Here is a 16,208-nt window from a genome sequence, read left to right as displayed (position 1 = left end):
TATAGTGTAGGTATATTTAAAGGTGTGAGGAGAGAGAGAGAGAGGGAAGAGGGAGAGGGAGAGGGAGAGAGGGATGCAAGAGAGGAGAGAGGCGAGAGGGAGAGAGGGGGGGGGAGAGAGGGACAGAGAGAGAGGAGAGAGAGAGAGAGAGAGGAGGGAGAGAGAAAGAGGGAGCGAGGACGGGGAGCGAGGGAGCAGGGAGAGGAAGGGAGAGAGGGGAAGAGAGGGAGAGAGGGAGCGGAGGGAGATAGAGAATACCTATGTAAATCTACACCTTTATATATACCTACACTTGTACCTGCACCTTATCGATCAGTTTTGATTATAAATGATTAAGATGACACTGCATGAACTAAGGTGACACTTTTTTATTTAATTTTTTTCCATTTATGTTATGTAAGTGATGTTGTGTATTTATGTGATTGATTGATTGATTGGTTGATTGATTGATTGATTGAAATAAACAAAACTAAACCAGTCACAATACCGCTGGATATTTATTTATTGTGATGAATGATTTTGTAAAAATTTCACATCAAGTTCTCCAAAGGTCTTTGAATGAGCCATGACTAAAATATAAATACAAAAACAAATAAATATGTGTATTTTTTAAATCAGATCTGGAAACGTTTTTTGGCCGTGGTTTCAATAAAAAAAAAAAAAATCTATAAAGCTATAAACATACAAAAATTGAAATATTGAATAGGCTATACAAAGATTATGGTATAAGAAATAAATATGCAAATAAATGCACAACACATACAAAGGTGTTATGGTGAAACAATAAATGTATATATAGGACTTGAAAAGAATGAATGATGCAGTGCGTATGTTGCATTTCCTACATTAATAAATACTTGTGCAGGACAACATTGAAACAGACTGTATGCTGTATGCCATTTTTAATCTTTAACATATATGGCTCCTCCATTTTAAAGGTAGGCTGCTATATCGCTGCTCTGTCATTTTCTGTCTGGTCGTCCTGCATACCCTGCTTTGACCTTTCCTTTTGCTTTCCGGTCCTTTCTGTCCTGTCCTGACTTGACCTGACTTGTGCTGTCCTATCCTTTCTTGTCCTGTCCTGTCCTCCTGTCCAGTGTCCCTCTCACCCCTCACTGTAACACGTCGTGTAGGTCACCCCTACCAGAACAGGACCCCTCCCAAGAAGAAGAAGCCTCGGACGTCCTTCACTCGGCTGCAGATCTGTGAGCTGGAGAAGCGCTTCCATCGGCAGAAGTACCTGGCGTCGGCCGAGCGGGCCGCCCTCGCCAAGGCCCTGAAGATGACCGACGCCCAGGTCAAAACCTGGTTCCAAAACAGACGCACCAAATGGAGGTGAGCTCTCGTTTCGTTTGACAGGACATTGTCTGTTGGTTTGTTTTAGCTTATTCCCAATGTTATCTCTACAGAGCAGGTGGGGGATTGTAGGAATATCTGGAGCCACCAACCAAAGAGGCCCTGCATTCTTTATGGAGGGCTGGAAGCCCATTTGGCTCCTAACGGCTGTCAGGGGTCCTTAAGTGGTTTTTATAAGAGCTCCAGGAGGTCTCTTGGGTCCCTGTTATGTCTCATTGCTCAGGCTACTACACTACTACGTTTACATGTTCAAGCAGCGTTTTGAGACAAAAATAATCTACGTCCACACACGAGTTTTAGCTTTAGTAGCAGAACTAATCTCTGCAGGTTGGGCACCTGTTGGTCTGGATTATACTGACAAGAGTTTCTGTTATTTAGTCACTCATTGATATACATAGTGTGGACAAAATTAATACTACTCCTTCAGAAAGGAGTAGTATAATTTAGAGTAATAAAGCCTCAAATAGCAGAAATAAAAGGTTTTTAAAGAGGAATTACCCGGGGACCCAATGTGAGGAGGGCCCAAAAAGATGCTAGAAAGAATAACTGTGGATGACTTCTTTTTATACCAGAAATGGTTAGGGGTTAGGCCTACATCCTTAAAAAAAACTGTTCAAAGGGGGTACATCGTTGAAAAAAGCTTGAGATCCTCTGGCCTATACGGTGATTGTTATAATACATATCATGTTATAATTATTAGGCTGTAGCCTCCAGCGTGTAGTAAGGAGGAGTTTTGGTTGGATGTGTTGCAGGCGGCAGACGGCGGAGGAGCGGGAGGCGGAGAGGCAGCAGGCCAACCGGATCCTCATGCAGCTACAGCAGGAGGCCTTCCAGAAGACCATCAACCAGCCGGTCACCCCGGACCCGCTGTGCCTGCAGAACAGCTCCCTGTTCGCCCTGCAGAACATGCAGCCATGGACCGAGAACACCGGCAAGATCTGCAGCGTGTCGGCCTGCGAGTAGAGCCAATGGACAGCCACTCGTCCTCCAGCTGGGGGCCTGCGCCTGTGCCGAGTACCGACTGACTGCTAAAGGGCAGATACAGGGGCGTAGCCCGCGGGGGAGCTCTAAGGAAAACCCTCCGTGCTCTTATTATCACCACCTTCTGTCAGAAACACAGCTGGTGCTGCATCTAACAACAGGCATGCTTCAGATGGCGTCCCTCAGGGCTACTGCTATCAAATCGGGGTCCAGTCTGATCTGGATCCTTGGGAGGTCTGTACTGACTCAGCCCTGCAGAGACCACACTGAGATATTTCGGAGTCATCATAATGAACATTGTGCTCCATAAAAAAAAAAAAAAGTCCACGAGAGGAGCAGGACAGACTGGCATCAGTGAGTTGTTGTGTAACCGTTTACCTATAAGGGACGTATTGTTTCATAATATTTTCATATTTGTGTGTGCATCTCTGCCATTAGTGTCTGTCTGTGACTTTTAACTCAACTGCAAAACGCAGCACTTGTTTTAGCACCTGTGCATTCAAATATAATCTGACAAAATGAAATTGATTTACAGCAACAAACCAGGATGTGTGACTATTTCATAATTTAGGAACAAATGGGCCTAAAGGTCAAAAAGCTTCCGATTTACAGACAGATCATATAAAATGACCATACGTTTGACCACAGTTTAGCATTTCACATTTTTATTTTTGTACAAACTGTATTTTTTTATTTCTCTTTCCCCACTGTGCTGAGGTGTGGAAGCAGATCTCAGACCTGTGAGGCTGAGCTCAAACAAGCTGACCAATCACGTGTCCAGGCTGTGTGCGTGCGTGCGTGCGTGCACGTTTTATTCATACTGATAACAATAATATATTTTGTACACTGAAATTATTTTCTTTCTCTATTGAGTTGATAATAGCCTACAGCTCAATTTGAAATGTAGTTCTATAAATATCTTCTGCATTTTTCATACACATGTAACTTTTATTTTGCTCAGTGGAAATAACTCAAATGTATTTCCATGCCACATACATATATATATATATATATATATATATATATACAGATTTGGTTACTTGGAGATCCTATGTAATGTTCCAATTGGTCATAAATCATCATGAGGGCACAAAACATAGCTATACAAATTGAAACATTATAATTATATATCTATCTTAAAACAAAGACAACAAGCAGCAGGTTACAACACAAGCCATTGAACAACAGAGTAACAACCAGAAGTAACAAAACAAGTGGAAAGCAAACCAATATAATAAATCCAACTAAACCAAGGCTGGCTTACTGCATATGCCCATCAATTTCCGTATTAAAACACAATATTGAGCATTTTTTGTTCACTCGGGGACTGAAGAATCAAGTATTAACTATAAAGTACTCACTTCCCGTACTCAAGTAGAAGCACAGATACTTGTGTTAAAAATACTCTGGTAAAAGTACTGATTTAACTTCTTTACTCAAGTAAAATTAACAAAGTACAGGCTTGGAAATGTACTTAAAATATAAAAGTAAAAGTAGCCTTACGAATGACAAAGCATTTTAAATGGATATCTGCCAACAGGCCTACAACGTCCCACACGTGATTATTGTGACTGAGACTGGGAGTGCAGGTCAATAAGATTCTGACTGAGCAGCAAGATATGAATTCAATTGTCAATCTTATCCCTCTGACTTATGTCTGAGAGGTTTGAGACATTAACGTTAACATTAGCCCAAAAAGTCCATTTGAGGCAAAACCAAGTAACGCTAATGGTAACTTAAGTGGTCTCAAAAACAAGAACGGCCTTAACCCTCTATTGCATGGTGTTGCCATGTGGCAAAGATGCAAAAAGAAAATCCATTGTTTTCTGTTTAATTGTGTAAATAGGTCTTTTGAAGTGAAATTTTAAAGTGTTATTAACTTGCATAACCAGGAAATCCTGTTTCCCCGCCCCTTTTTCGTGCATGTACCACACTAAAGATCGATTTACAGGATCAGCCAAAAAGTAGTGATTTTTTCTTAATTTTAGAAGCATTTCTTTGAAAAAAAAAATCCATCTGTTATCTGGGGTAAGTACACTTTTAATTTGAATCCCTTAAACCAGTTAAAATGCTATAGTGTTCTGTAAAAGGCTAAAATCAATTAGTTGCCATATGGCATATAAGTTGACTTTGTTTGGAATTTTTTCAATAAAAGCATATTTTTAACCAAATTAATGGATTTCTTGGCACTTTCCACAAATGCGTGCCCCTTTAATTTTTTTTTTACAATTGCGTTATTTAAGCAACCTGGAGTCATAAAAACACATCAAGACATTTTTGCCATGTTTAACAAATAATTCATGCAATAGAGGGTTAAGTAACATTAACGTTAGAACAGCACTGCTACACTAAATCAAGTTGCTGAATTTGTTTTTAATATAAAGCTATACACGCAGAAATTGTATCCGATTATTTTCAAATAAAGTGAACGCTCCCTAACCTTAACGTTACTTGGGTTACTGGCTAAATGCTGGAGAACCAAGGCATGGCCATTGCCAGCAGAACAAATGTAACTAACCATTAATGTCAACTTAATAAAGTTACTGAAACAAACAAATAAATAACAAAAAGATGCCCATTTACCCATGTGTTTCAATGCTAAATTATTGAAAGCCAGCAGTTTGTGGTGTTTACAATAATTCGTGGTTGTATTCCATGTTATATTCGCTATAACAACTACATCATCCTTGACGTAGTATATTCCCATCCGATTAGACTGAATTTGGTATCGATGACGTGAAAAATAACGGTAACTTCACTAAAATTATTTGAAAGTACCAAGCCAATTTTGTAAAATGCAAGGAGTAGAATTTTTGTGTTGTAAAAGAAAAAGTCGGCACAAAAATAATAGTAAAGTAAAAATACCTGAAAAATCTACTTGAGTACAGTAGCAAATTATTTGTACTTCATGACTTCCCATCGCTGCTATTGACATATCATCACCTTTTAAGTTAATACGATTTCAGCTGATTTTGTGAATACTTCGCACATATCCAATACATTATTCAGATATTAAATATTAAGCACACAGGTAACCTGGAGCTATAGTCATCCAGCATGTATACTGGGAGCAAAAGTGTGTGGGGGTGGGGAAATTTTATGGTGATATTTCAGTTATGAATGTTTTTTTACAATCCTTTTTCTGAAAGAGAAATACTGTTCACATACTTTACAACATACACGTGTTTTCTTTGTTCCTTTTGTGCACAATACATCTCACTGTACCCATGTGTATATTTTGATGCATATCTATAAACATTCTCTGATAAATGTACTTTGTCTAATAATTGTTGGGTGCGTATTGCAGTCGGTAGGGCATGCTGAGCCAGCAGTTTGGGAGAGTGCGTGCGCATGTGTGTAGTGTGTGCGTGCGTGTGTGCGTGTGTGTGTGATGTGACATTCTCCAGGACTGCTTTCTAAAAGGTTGAGGAGGAATGTAAAGGAGAATTGCATCATCCATTGAGAAATATCTGCTCGGATCTGGAGTTCCACCGAAACCTCCTGGAACTCCTCTCACACTCACCCACATGAATTCCCCCTGGGGAGAAAACCTGGTCCCTCACCAGAGCTGATAAAGATGAAGCCAGTTGAGAGAAATATACCACTTTGCTGTGGCCCTTCTTTCCTAGTATTGGACAAAAACCCAATAACCATGGAAGCAGAGTGTTCTGTCTTCTGTCCACATACTTTTGGTCTGGATTTGTTTTTGGGCCCCTCAATTCAAGTGAAGAGAAATCTCATCCCTCACGCATACAGTGGTTTTAGCGATTTGTGTTTGTCTCTTTCTTGTTACAACATAACACAAAGACAGATCCATAAAGAAAGGCTTTTTCCAAATGGTGTGAAGACATCAACCCCAATCCAACACTTTTGGGATGAACTGGAACTCTCGAGTGCAGTCCAGTTCTGATCCAGTCCTCACTGATGCCCTTGTTGTTAAATGGAAACAAATCCCCGGAGCAGGTACCACATCTTGTGGAGAGCCTGAAGCCAGCAGAGTGGGAGCTGGTGTAGCAACACATTAATATGAATCCCATTTTGGACACATGCTATATATCTGGAATGGTCTGGGGTCAACATGGTCATTTAGTATAAAGTATATCCATATACAGTGACATATGGCTCTAGATCACAAACACTTCGGCTACAGTTGAAAACAGAAGGCATAATCTCAGGGTCCATTTCCTAGGTCTTTCCAGAGCTTTCAACACCATCTTGGTGCTTTTTATCAGTGGATAGAATTTGCTCAGTTATCAAAGTTGCTCACAGAACCCATGTGTCAAAAAAGTCTGAGCAGCTTTCCACAAATTCTAATGATAAAAGTCATTACAGGGTATTTGTGACACTGTTCCTCACTCCTTTTACAATACTGCAAGTAGGGTTGGGCATCAAGAACCCATTCCTACTCCTAGAATTGGTTCTTTATTGGTATAAATAAATGGTGGATTAACATCAGGATGGCTAAAAGCCTATATGGATTTTCCGCCGCCAGCTAAAAACCGACTACACCTCGGATAAATACAAAAAAACTAAACAAAATGTAAGTATATATTTCTTGAAGCTGCACTTTCATATGGCTCTTTGTAGTTTTGCCTATTTAAAGCTAATGTACTTGCACTTACTACTTATTGTCGTTAATGTAAGTTTCAAGTAGTAAAATCTTCTACTCTGTGACTAAAAAGGTGTGTAAAACTGATTAAACAGGTACAAAACCAAAGCTTATTGGTCATTTTGTAACCAGACAAAGTGGACTTACAATCACCATACCAGAATTCTTGGCTCTGTGCAGGAGCAAAACTAGCCTGGTCCTACAAGACTCTGGTCCAATAGCCTGGTCCTACCAGACTCTGGTCCAATAGCCTGGTCCGACCAGACTCTGGTCCATTAACCTGGTCCTACCAGACTCTGGTCCATTAGCCTGGTCCGACCAGACTCTGGTCCATTAACCTGGTCCTACCAGACTCTGGTCCATTAGCCTGGTCCGACCAGACTCTGGTCCATTAACCTGGTCCTACCAGACTCTGGTCCATTAGCCTGGTCCTACCAGACTCTGGTCCATTAACCTGGTCCTACCAGACTCTGGTCCATTAGCCTGGTCCTATCAGACTCTTGTCCATTAACCTGGTCCTACCAGACTCTGGTACATGCTAACTCCTTGTTAAGCCAACCAAACATTTGAGATTGGCAATGGCAGATCCAGAGTGGCTCTGGGCAGATCCAATAGTTTTAAAATCCCGCCTTCAAGGAAGTTAACACTTGTCAATGGAGAGTGGCCAGACCCTCTGGACTAATGAAATGGACCAGAGTCTGGTAGGACCAGGCTAATGGACCAGAGTCTGGTAGGACCGGGCTAATGGACCAGAGTCTGGAAGGTCCAAGCTAATGGACCAGAGTCTGGTAGGACCAGCCTAATGGACCAGAGTCTGGTAGGTCCAAGCTAATGGACCAGAGTCTGGTAGGACCAGCCTAATGGACAAGAGTCTGGTAGGACCAGCCTAATGGACCAGAGTCTGTAGGACTAGGCTACTGTACCAGAGTCTTGTAGGAACAGGCTAATTTACCAGAGTCTGGTAGGACCAGACTAATGGACCAGAGTCTCATAGGAGGCTATGGACCAGAGTCTGGTAGGACCAGGCTAATGGACCAGAGTCTGGTAGGACCAGCCTAATGGACCAGAGTCTGTAGGACTAGGCTACTGTACCAGAGTCTTGTAGGACCAGGCTAATTTACCAGAGTCTGGTAGGACCAGACTAATGGACCAGAGCTATGGAGGTTGCCAGAGTTGGTAGACCAGGTAATGGACCAGAGTCTGGTAGGACCAGGCTAATAGACCAGAGTTTGGTAGGACCAGGCTAATGTACCAGAGTCGCTAATGGACCAGAGTCTGGTAGGACCAGCCTAATGGACCAGAGTCTGTAGGACTAGGCTACTGTACCAGAGTCTTGTAGGAACAGGCTAATTTACCAGAATCTGGTAGGACCAGACTAATGGACCAGAGTCTCATAGGAGGCTATGGACCAGAGTCTGTTAGGACCAGGCTAATGGACCAGAGTCTGGTAGGACCAGCCTAATGGACCAGAGTCTGGTAGGACCAGCCTAATGGACCAGAGTCTGTAGGACTAGGCTACTGTACCAGAGTCTTGTAGGACCAGGCTAATTTACCAGAGTCTGGTAGGACCAGACTAATGGACCAGAGTCTCATAGGAGGCTATGGACCAGAGTCTGGTAGGACCAGACTAATAGACAAGAGTTTGGTAGGACCAGGCTAATGTACCAGAGTCGCTAATGGACCAGAGTCCGGTAGGACCAGTCTAATGTCCCGGACCAGGCAACTGGACCAGAGTCTGGTAGGACCAGGATAATGGACCAGAGTCTGGTAGGACCAGGGCCTGGACCAGGACCACCTGGGTGGCTCATTGTGCCTAGAAAGGCCTACCTTAAAAACAATAATTAATAATAATTACTTAATTTACATGACATAACATTACTCAAATTAATTAAAATAATGATACTGATATCATGATCAAATACCTAGATATTCAGTCATATAATTCAAAGAAAACCGAAAGGTTTTTTTTAAATATTAAATATAACAAAACAATGAATAGCTCCAACAAATGAAGGGATTATAGTAAAGCTGGAAATATAGAAACATCACAGCACTGTGTCTGATATCTAGGGATTTGTCTCCACCTACAGGCCTCGATGTGTAATTACTTGTCGCCATTTTTCGTCGCTGGGTGATGACGAAGGTTACGTAAATGAAGCGCGGCAAACAACGTTTGTAATTTATGTAATTTATGAGAAAAACGTCGTGTTTTTTGTTCTCTTCTCCGCTGCAGACATGTCTCTCGTACGGTTCCGTGCCTCAGCCAGCAGACTCCAGAGTTTAGTCTTTACAGGTGAGTGTGTGTGTGCTTTGGTGACGTTATTAGCTGAACCAAACTACATTCACAAACCTGCTGTTTTAGTGGTCGTGTCCTCCTATAGCATGACCTGGATATATAACGTTAGCTAGCTAGCATTCATCGAAGTAACGTTATCCATGTTAAATATCCGAGCTGTTATGAATCATACATTATGCTCTGGGTGTAGACGGCTCCTTTGTTCTATATCTCTGCCGTTTCCGATGTGATATGTTCAGGTTGTTCCCGCGGAGTCAGCGGAGCGGTGAAGGACAAGGAGCCGCTGAAGAAAGCCAAAACCCCGCAGGGACGCTTTGACATCCCCGAGGAGAAGACCAACCCTGTTCTGGAAAGTAAGAATCATGCAGGGGACTCTGTCTGTTGTTTGGGCTCAGGCTGCACTACGGGTTCTTGCAAAATAAGATGAGAATATTAAACAGAAGAAATTGCAACGCGCTATTATTTTTGTAGTGTCACTCTTCAGACAACGTAGACAACACGCCACGTAAGTTACGTTTTAGTGATATTGTTTTTAAGGTTGACCTAGGTACTAGGAAGAACGAGCCGCACAGGTGGGTACACATTCGCTTGGTCCTACCAGACTCTGGTCCATTAGCCTGGTCCTACCAGACTCTGCTCCTTAGGCCTGGTCCTACCACTCTTGTCTCCATACCTGGTCCTACCAGACTCTGTCTATTAGCCGGTCCTACCATACTCTGCGTCCCATTATCCTGGTCCCTACCCGACTCTGGTCCATACCATTATCCTGGTCCTACCAACTCTGGTCCCATTAGCCTGGTCCTACCAGACTCTGTCCATTAGCCTGGTCCTACCAGTTCTGGTCCATTAGCTGGTCCTACCAGACTCTGTTCCATTAGCCTGGTCCTACCAGATTCTGGTCCATTAGCCTGTCCTACCAGCTCTGGTCCATTAGCCTGGTCCTACCTAACATCCTGGTCCATTAGCCTGGTCTACCAACTCTGTCCTTAGCCTGGTCCTACCAGAGTCTGGTCCGATGAGCTGGTCCTACATACTCGTCCATTAGCCTGGTCCTACCAGACTCTTGGAACGCAATAGGACCGATCAGGGTTGGACCTCCAGTCTGTTCAGATGCCTCAATGATGATAGTGCAAAAGTGAACAGTGCAGGGATTGAACAGTGCAGTAGATTATGTTAAAATATGAACTAACTATATATGAAATCGGATGTATTGCCTACCACCAATTGGTTCTTCTGTGTTATTTAAAATATTGATAAAATATCTGGTCATGCCAGATGTAATTATTTCACTCATTTTTGAAACAATGCAGTTACCCGTTTGACCACCTCTCTCCGGCAAACTCTGCGTATGTCTTGGACACAAAGGTCCACTTACTAGCTTTTTCTAGAACTTTCAACTGCATCTTTTGTGTGGCGTTTGCTCAGTTGTCTGTATCGGACCCATGGAACTCTATCAGCGGAGGAGGACCATGACATTTGGTTAAAAGCTCAGGACAAGGCTTGTAAGTGGGCCTTGAGTTAAGAAATGCTGTTAAAGTTCCAACAAAAAGTGAACATTAACCGTAACCCTTGTGTTGTCTTACCGCCGACGATGCAACTTTTAGTTTTTCAGGGTCAAAATTGAAAATTCTGGAGACTTCCGGAAGCAAATGGAGTAGACAGGTGCGTCAGAGCTTCTCTCCCACTTTAATTTCAAAATACTCTGTTCAAAACTCGTCAATCTGCTCACTATCTGGATAAAACAATTTATGAACGGAGGGAGAAACATGGCGAGCCATAAAAAATCGACAAGAATGCTCAAAGCTCAGGATAAAAGTGCCCAAGTAGCTCAGGCTAACACGTTTCTGGAGCAAGCTAACGACAACGTGGCTAGTTCGGAAGCTCAGAGCCCTGGAACGAACGTGGACTCGGAGGGAATACTTAAGGCCATCGATGGTTTGAAGACTGCTTTAAAGGATGATAATGCGAAGCTACAAGAAAATATTGACCATCTGGGACATGAGATCAACGGTAAGCTGGACAATATTGCTACTGAGGTCCAGGGCCTGGCAGAGCGGGTTGACGAGGCGGAGGCCCGCGTTCATCAAGTGGAGACCTGGGCAAAGGAGGCAAAGGAGGCAACCGAGGCGCTGTGCTTCTGCATCGAACAACAGCGGAAAACACAGCTTAAGGTGCTTGATTTAGAGTCTCGCTCCAGAAGAAACAACGTCCGTGTATTTGGGGTACCAGAGGGAAAGGAGGGGAACTCAACTATACAGTATATCGAGACGTTTCTGAGAAGCCAGCTACAACTACCGGAGGACCTGGTTTGAACATACAGCGCGCACATCGCACTCTGGCAACTAAACCCCACCGACTCACCAGAGAGCGATTATTGTCAATTTTTGGAATTTTCCACAAAGGAAAAGATCTTAAGAGAAGTGTGGAAAAAAGGCAAGATCCAGGTGGGCCCTTCTATTATTCACTTTGATCACGATTATGCACCTGAGATAGTGAAGAAGCGCAGAGAATATAACGTTATCAAGAAAGCGCTCAAAGTGAAAGGCATCCGCTTTCAAACACCGTTTACCAACATGAGGATCCACTGGGAATCAGGAACCCGCACATATTCCAGCGCTCGGGAAGCCTATAACGAGCTGAAGAGACACGGAATTCAGTCGGAGGAACCGGTGACAGCCGACGGTGGCTCCAGAGCGGAGTGGAGTCTCCGGGAGCTGCTGGGCTGGCAACCGGCGGATAACAGCGGCGCTGCGGTTGCGCTGAGAGCCAAGAACAAACTGCAGGATTTCCAGCGAAGCTTAGCCGAGTGAAAATAGGCAGAATATCATAACATAACGCAGCATTATTTTGTCTGGGCTCTGATTTACTATTTGGTGGGAGAGGGCACTGTGTTTTTTTTTTTTTTTTTTTTTCCTCTCTACGTTGGACTAATAGGATGGACGTGTTCTTTCTCAAAGGCGCTTCTACTGTCCTTTTTGGGCCCTCTCAGTTTGAGAGGTTTAACCCTCGACTTTCCAACGGGGTCACGAGTGAGAAGAGGGAGCTTCTCCTCACCTTGGAAGTCAGTTTGCTTCTGTTTTTTTGTTGGTGTCGTTCGTGTTCTGGTTTCAGGGGCCACAATCAGTCAAGGTATTTCTATACATTACTGTCATATAATTTAAAAATTGCTTCCTTGAATGTAAACGGTCTGAATAGTCCAGTGAAAAGAAAAAGGGTCTTAGCTAAATTGAAGAAAGATGGGATACAAATCGCTCTTTTACAAGAGACACACATGTCTAAACAAGAACATGGCAAGGTAAGTCATTGGCTACCTGAACACGTTTATAGCTCCTGTAGAAATAGTAGAAGAGGGGGGTGGCACCCTAATTTCTAATTCATTGAATTTTGAATTGATATCTGAGAAGGGAGATAAAGACGGCAGATTTGTTATAATAAAGGGGAGAATTGATGGTGTTGTGGTCACGATTGCTAATATATATGTACCGCCAGAGAGCGACAGGACTTTCTTGAAAACGTTCTTTGATACCATTATCTCATTTAGTGAAGGAGTTCTTATTTGTGCTGGAGACTGGAACACAATCCCTAATTATGTCCTAGATACAACAAGCCATAAGAAACAAAAAACTGGCCGGTCAAAAGATCTAAATATCCTGATGAGGGAGATGGGCCTGTTTGATGTTTGGAGGGACCTTCATATTAAAGAAAGAGAATTTACTCATTACTCTTCTACCCATAAAGTCCACTCCAGGATTGACCTGTTTCTGATGAACACCATTGATAGATCTAAAGTGGAGGAATGCTTAATTGGAACATCGGAATTTCAGACCACAACATTATCTATCTGACCAGGTTGATAAATAGGCCTAAAACACATATGGGCCTAAAATAGGCATTCTTAATAATGAAACTACAACAAAGGAGATTAGAAAGGAAATAACGGAGTGTATAAAAGACAATAATAATGGGCAGGTAAATCCCACCTTAGTCTGGGACACTGTCAAGGCAGTAATGAGAGGGAGACTAATTTCTAGAACTGCTTATCTTAAAAAAATAAAGAGGTTAAAATACGATGAATTGGAAAAAACGTTGAGGAAATTAGAATTAAAACAGCAAGTGACTAACGATGGAGGATTTTCAGAACAAATAACAAAAACTAAAAACAAATTAAATGATATGATACTTGAGGAACTTGAGGAAAAATTACGATTCTGCAAACAAACATTTTACGAATCAGGCCCAAAAGCTACACGGGTCTTAGCTAGACAACTTCGTAAACACCATTTGAAGCATTCGATTACCAAAATTAGAGAATCCTCGACTGGTGACTTAACCTATGACATGGATAAAATACACAAGACCTTTGAGAACTACTTTAAAACACTATATTCTGCTCCAGGACCAGTTAACGTAACTGCTATTGATGATTATTTGGCAGCCTTGGACCTACCTTCACTTGGTCTAATCCAAAACAAAACTCTATCTGCTCCCATTACGCAGAAAGAACTAGATACAGTTATTGGACAATTGAAAAGTAATAAGTGCCCAGGTAGCGATGGATTTCCAAATGAATGGTACAAGACGTTCAGGAAGGAGCTTTCTCCTGTCCTGCTCGATTCTTTGAACTGGACATTGAGCAGAGCTGAGATCCCACCATCTTGGAGAGAGGCTGTAATATCTGTCCTCCCTAAAGAGGGGAAAAATGTTGAATACTGCGAATCATATCGCCCAATCTCAATTCTGAATGTCGATTATAAAATTTTTACATCGATAATTTCTCGGAGAATGGAGTATTACTTGTTAGACCTAATACACGAAGACCAGACGGGATTCATCAAAGGCCGACAAACTCATGACAGCATAAGACGAACATTACATATCTTAGACCAAACCAAAAAGCAGGGCCTCAACGCCGTATTAATTAGTCTAGACGCAGAAAAGGCCTTTGATCGGGTCAACTGGACCTTTCTATATAAGGTTCTAGAACGCCTGGGCTTTAATAACCAGTTTATTAGGTGCCTGCGGTCACTTTATGATAAACCACGGGCCAGGGTAAAAATTAATGGGCACCTAACAGACAGCTTCCAACTACACAGAGGAACCCGTCAGGGATGTTGTCTAAGTCCATCCCTTTTTGCAATATTCATTGAACCCTTGGCACAGGCCATTAGAGAGGATAATGGAATAAAGGGAATTAGTTTTGCAAATATTGAACACAAAATTGCCCTTTTTGCAGATGATGTAATCGCATACCTCCAAAACCCAGATATAACGCTCCCTAAGGTTATGTCAGCTCTAACTGAGTTTGGTCAACTGTCGGGCTACAGTCTAAACATCACAAAAACACAGGTCCTGGCAATTAACTACTCCCCTAGTAAATTTATAAGAAAGACCTATAGACTTAAGTGGGATGCCAAAAAGCTAAAATACCTGGGAGTATTTATTTCTCAAGATTTGGATGGGTTATTTAGTTTGAATTTTGATAATCTTACTGAAAACATACAAAAGGACTTGTCAGCCTGGTCAAGGTTATTGTTGGACTTCACAGCTAGAATGGAAATAGTGAGGATGAATCTGCTTCCTAGATTTTTATATCTTTTCATGTCATTGCCTATTAGAATATCTAGCACACAGTTCCATGCTTGGGACAGGTTGATCTCCAGATTTATTTGGTCCGGGACCAGACCAAGAATAAAATTTAAAATACTCCAAATTAATAGGGACCAGGGGGGTTTGGCCCTTCCAAATTTGAGGGAATACTATTATGCATCTCAGATGAGATTCATGGTCTGCTGGTGCTCCAGAAATGGAGACTGGATGAAACAAATAGAACTAAGGCAGGGTGGGGCCAACCCAAACACGTCTGGGAGGTAAAATAATTACAGACAAAAATGGGAATGGTATAGTCGAAGGCACATTGTAATCTGGAAGGAAGTGGTTGATAGATACAGATTGGCGGACGTCATTGGACTCCTGATGTGGCCCTCCTGTAACTCAAACTTCGGCCAGGAGAATTAGATTCTCATTTCTAGGCTGGAAAGATGGAGGACTGTGTGCTTTGTGCCAGTTTGTAGAAGGTAACACTTTAAAACATTTGAGCAACTGAAAAGGGACTATAATCTTGAGAACAAGAGACTTATTTAAATATTTTCAGGTAAGACATTTTTACAATACGAAAATAAAAAAGGTGTTCCCCTGAAGGTAATACTATTGTGAACATTTTTACGAAAGCTTATACCCACCTCCCTTGTAAAACGTTTCCAAACTATTAAAGGATTGCAGAAATATATGGAAATAACACCTTGAAATTAAGTTAAATGGGAGAGAATTGGGAGATAATTACAGAGGAGATGGCTTTCGATGTGTGTGACACAACGAACATCTACTAGCTCCAAAAGATGGAGGGAATCGGTTGGAAGTGCTTAATCAGATACTTTCTTACACCTCAAATTACTAGTAGATATAGAGGAGAAAGACAGCAAGTTGGAGACAGTGTGGCCATCAGAACGCCAATCACTTGTATTTTGGTCCTGCCCAAAGTTGGCAACTTTGGGATGGAATCTGTCAGAATACTGGGACAATTTTGGGGTATGTCATCCCAAAGACCCTAGAATTTTTTGCTGGGGTTAATGTCTGGAAAAGTGTTTCAAAAAGAAGTCAGTACCTTTAAAGTTCTGTCAATTGCTAGCAAAAAAGCAATTACACGGTCTTGGCTAAAGAATCTCCCTCCCAAGCTGGACCACTGGCAAGACGTCGTGGAGGAGATTAACTCTATGGAAAAACTGAAATATCTTTTACGATGAAAGGACATTCTTACAACAACCGCGTCTAAATGGTTGTCCTCAAAGCAAAAGAAGCATAACTAGGTGTATCATCTTGTAACGTATTATCTAATATCTATGTATCAGTGCCCAGTCTGTGTGTGTTGTTTGTTTTATTGTATGAAAAACGTTAAAAAAAGAGGTTATA

The 16,208-nt window shown here is 42.0% G+C and overlaps 2 protein-coding genes across 3 annotated transcripts in view; both read left to right on the top strand.

The window, feature by feature from the left end:
- The window catches only part of tlx1 (T cell leukemia homeobox 1), an 8,149-nt gene extending 3,296 nt beyond the window's left edge, over positions 1 to 4,853 (top strand). Inside the window, exons 2-3 of one of the 2 annotated variants that reach the window (XM_032511534.1) lie at positions 1,134 to 1,335; positions 2,109 to 4,853. In XM_032511534.1, coding sequence (XP_032367425.1) covers positions 1,134 to 1,335; positions 2,109 to 2,319 — 413 coding nt within the window. In that variant the 3' untranslated portion in view covers positions 2,320 to 4,853. Of the gene's footprint in view, positions 1 to 1,097; positions 1,336 to 2,108 lie in introns of both variants that reach the window. The other variant, XM_032511533.1, reaches the window with a different exon arrangement.
- Positions 4,854 to 9,059: 4,206 nt separating this feature from the next.
- The window catches only part of sdhaf4 (succinate dehydrogenase complex assembly factor 4), an 8,724-nt gene continuing 1,575 nt past the window's right edge, over positions 9,060 to 16,208 (top strand). Inside the window, exons 1-2 of the mRNA XM_032511530.1 lie at positions 9,060 to 9,239; positions 9,482 to 9,595. Of these exons, the coding sequence (XP_032367421.1) occupies positions 9,182 to 9,239; positions 9,482 to 9,595 (172 nt within the window). The 5' untranslated portion in view covers positions 9,060 to 9,181. The remainder of the gene's footprint in view (positions 9,240 to 9,481; positions 9,596 to 16,208) is intronic.

Source organism: Etheostoma spectabile, unplaced genomic scaffold (assembly GCF_008692095.1).
Source record: "Etheostoma spectabile isolate EspeVRDwgs_2016 unplaced genomic scaffold, UIUC_Espe_1.0 scaffold379, whole genome shotgun sequence".
In the NCBI taxonomy this organism is placed as follows: Eukaryota; Metazoa; Chordata; class Actinopteri; order Perciformes; family Percidae; genus Etheostoma; species Etheostoma spectabile.
This window is presented reverse-complemented; position numbering and strand designations above follow the sequence as displayed.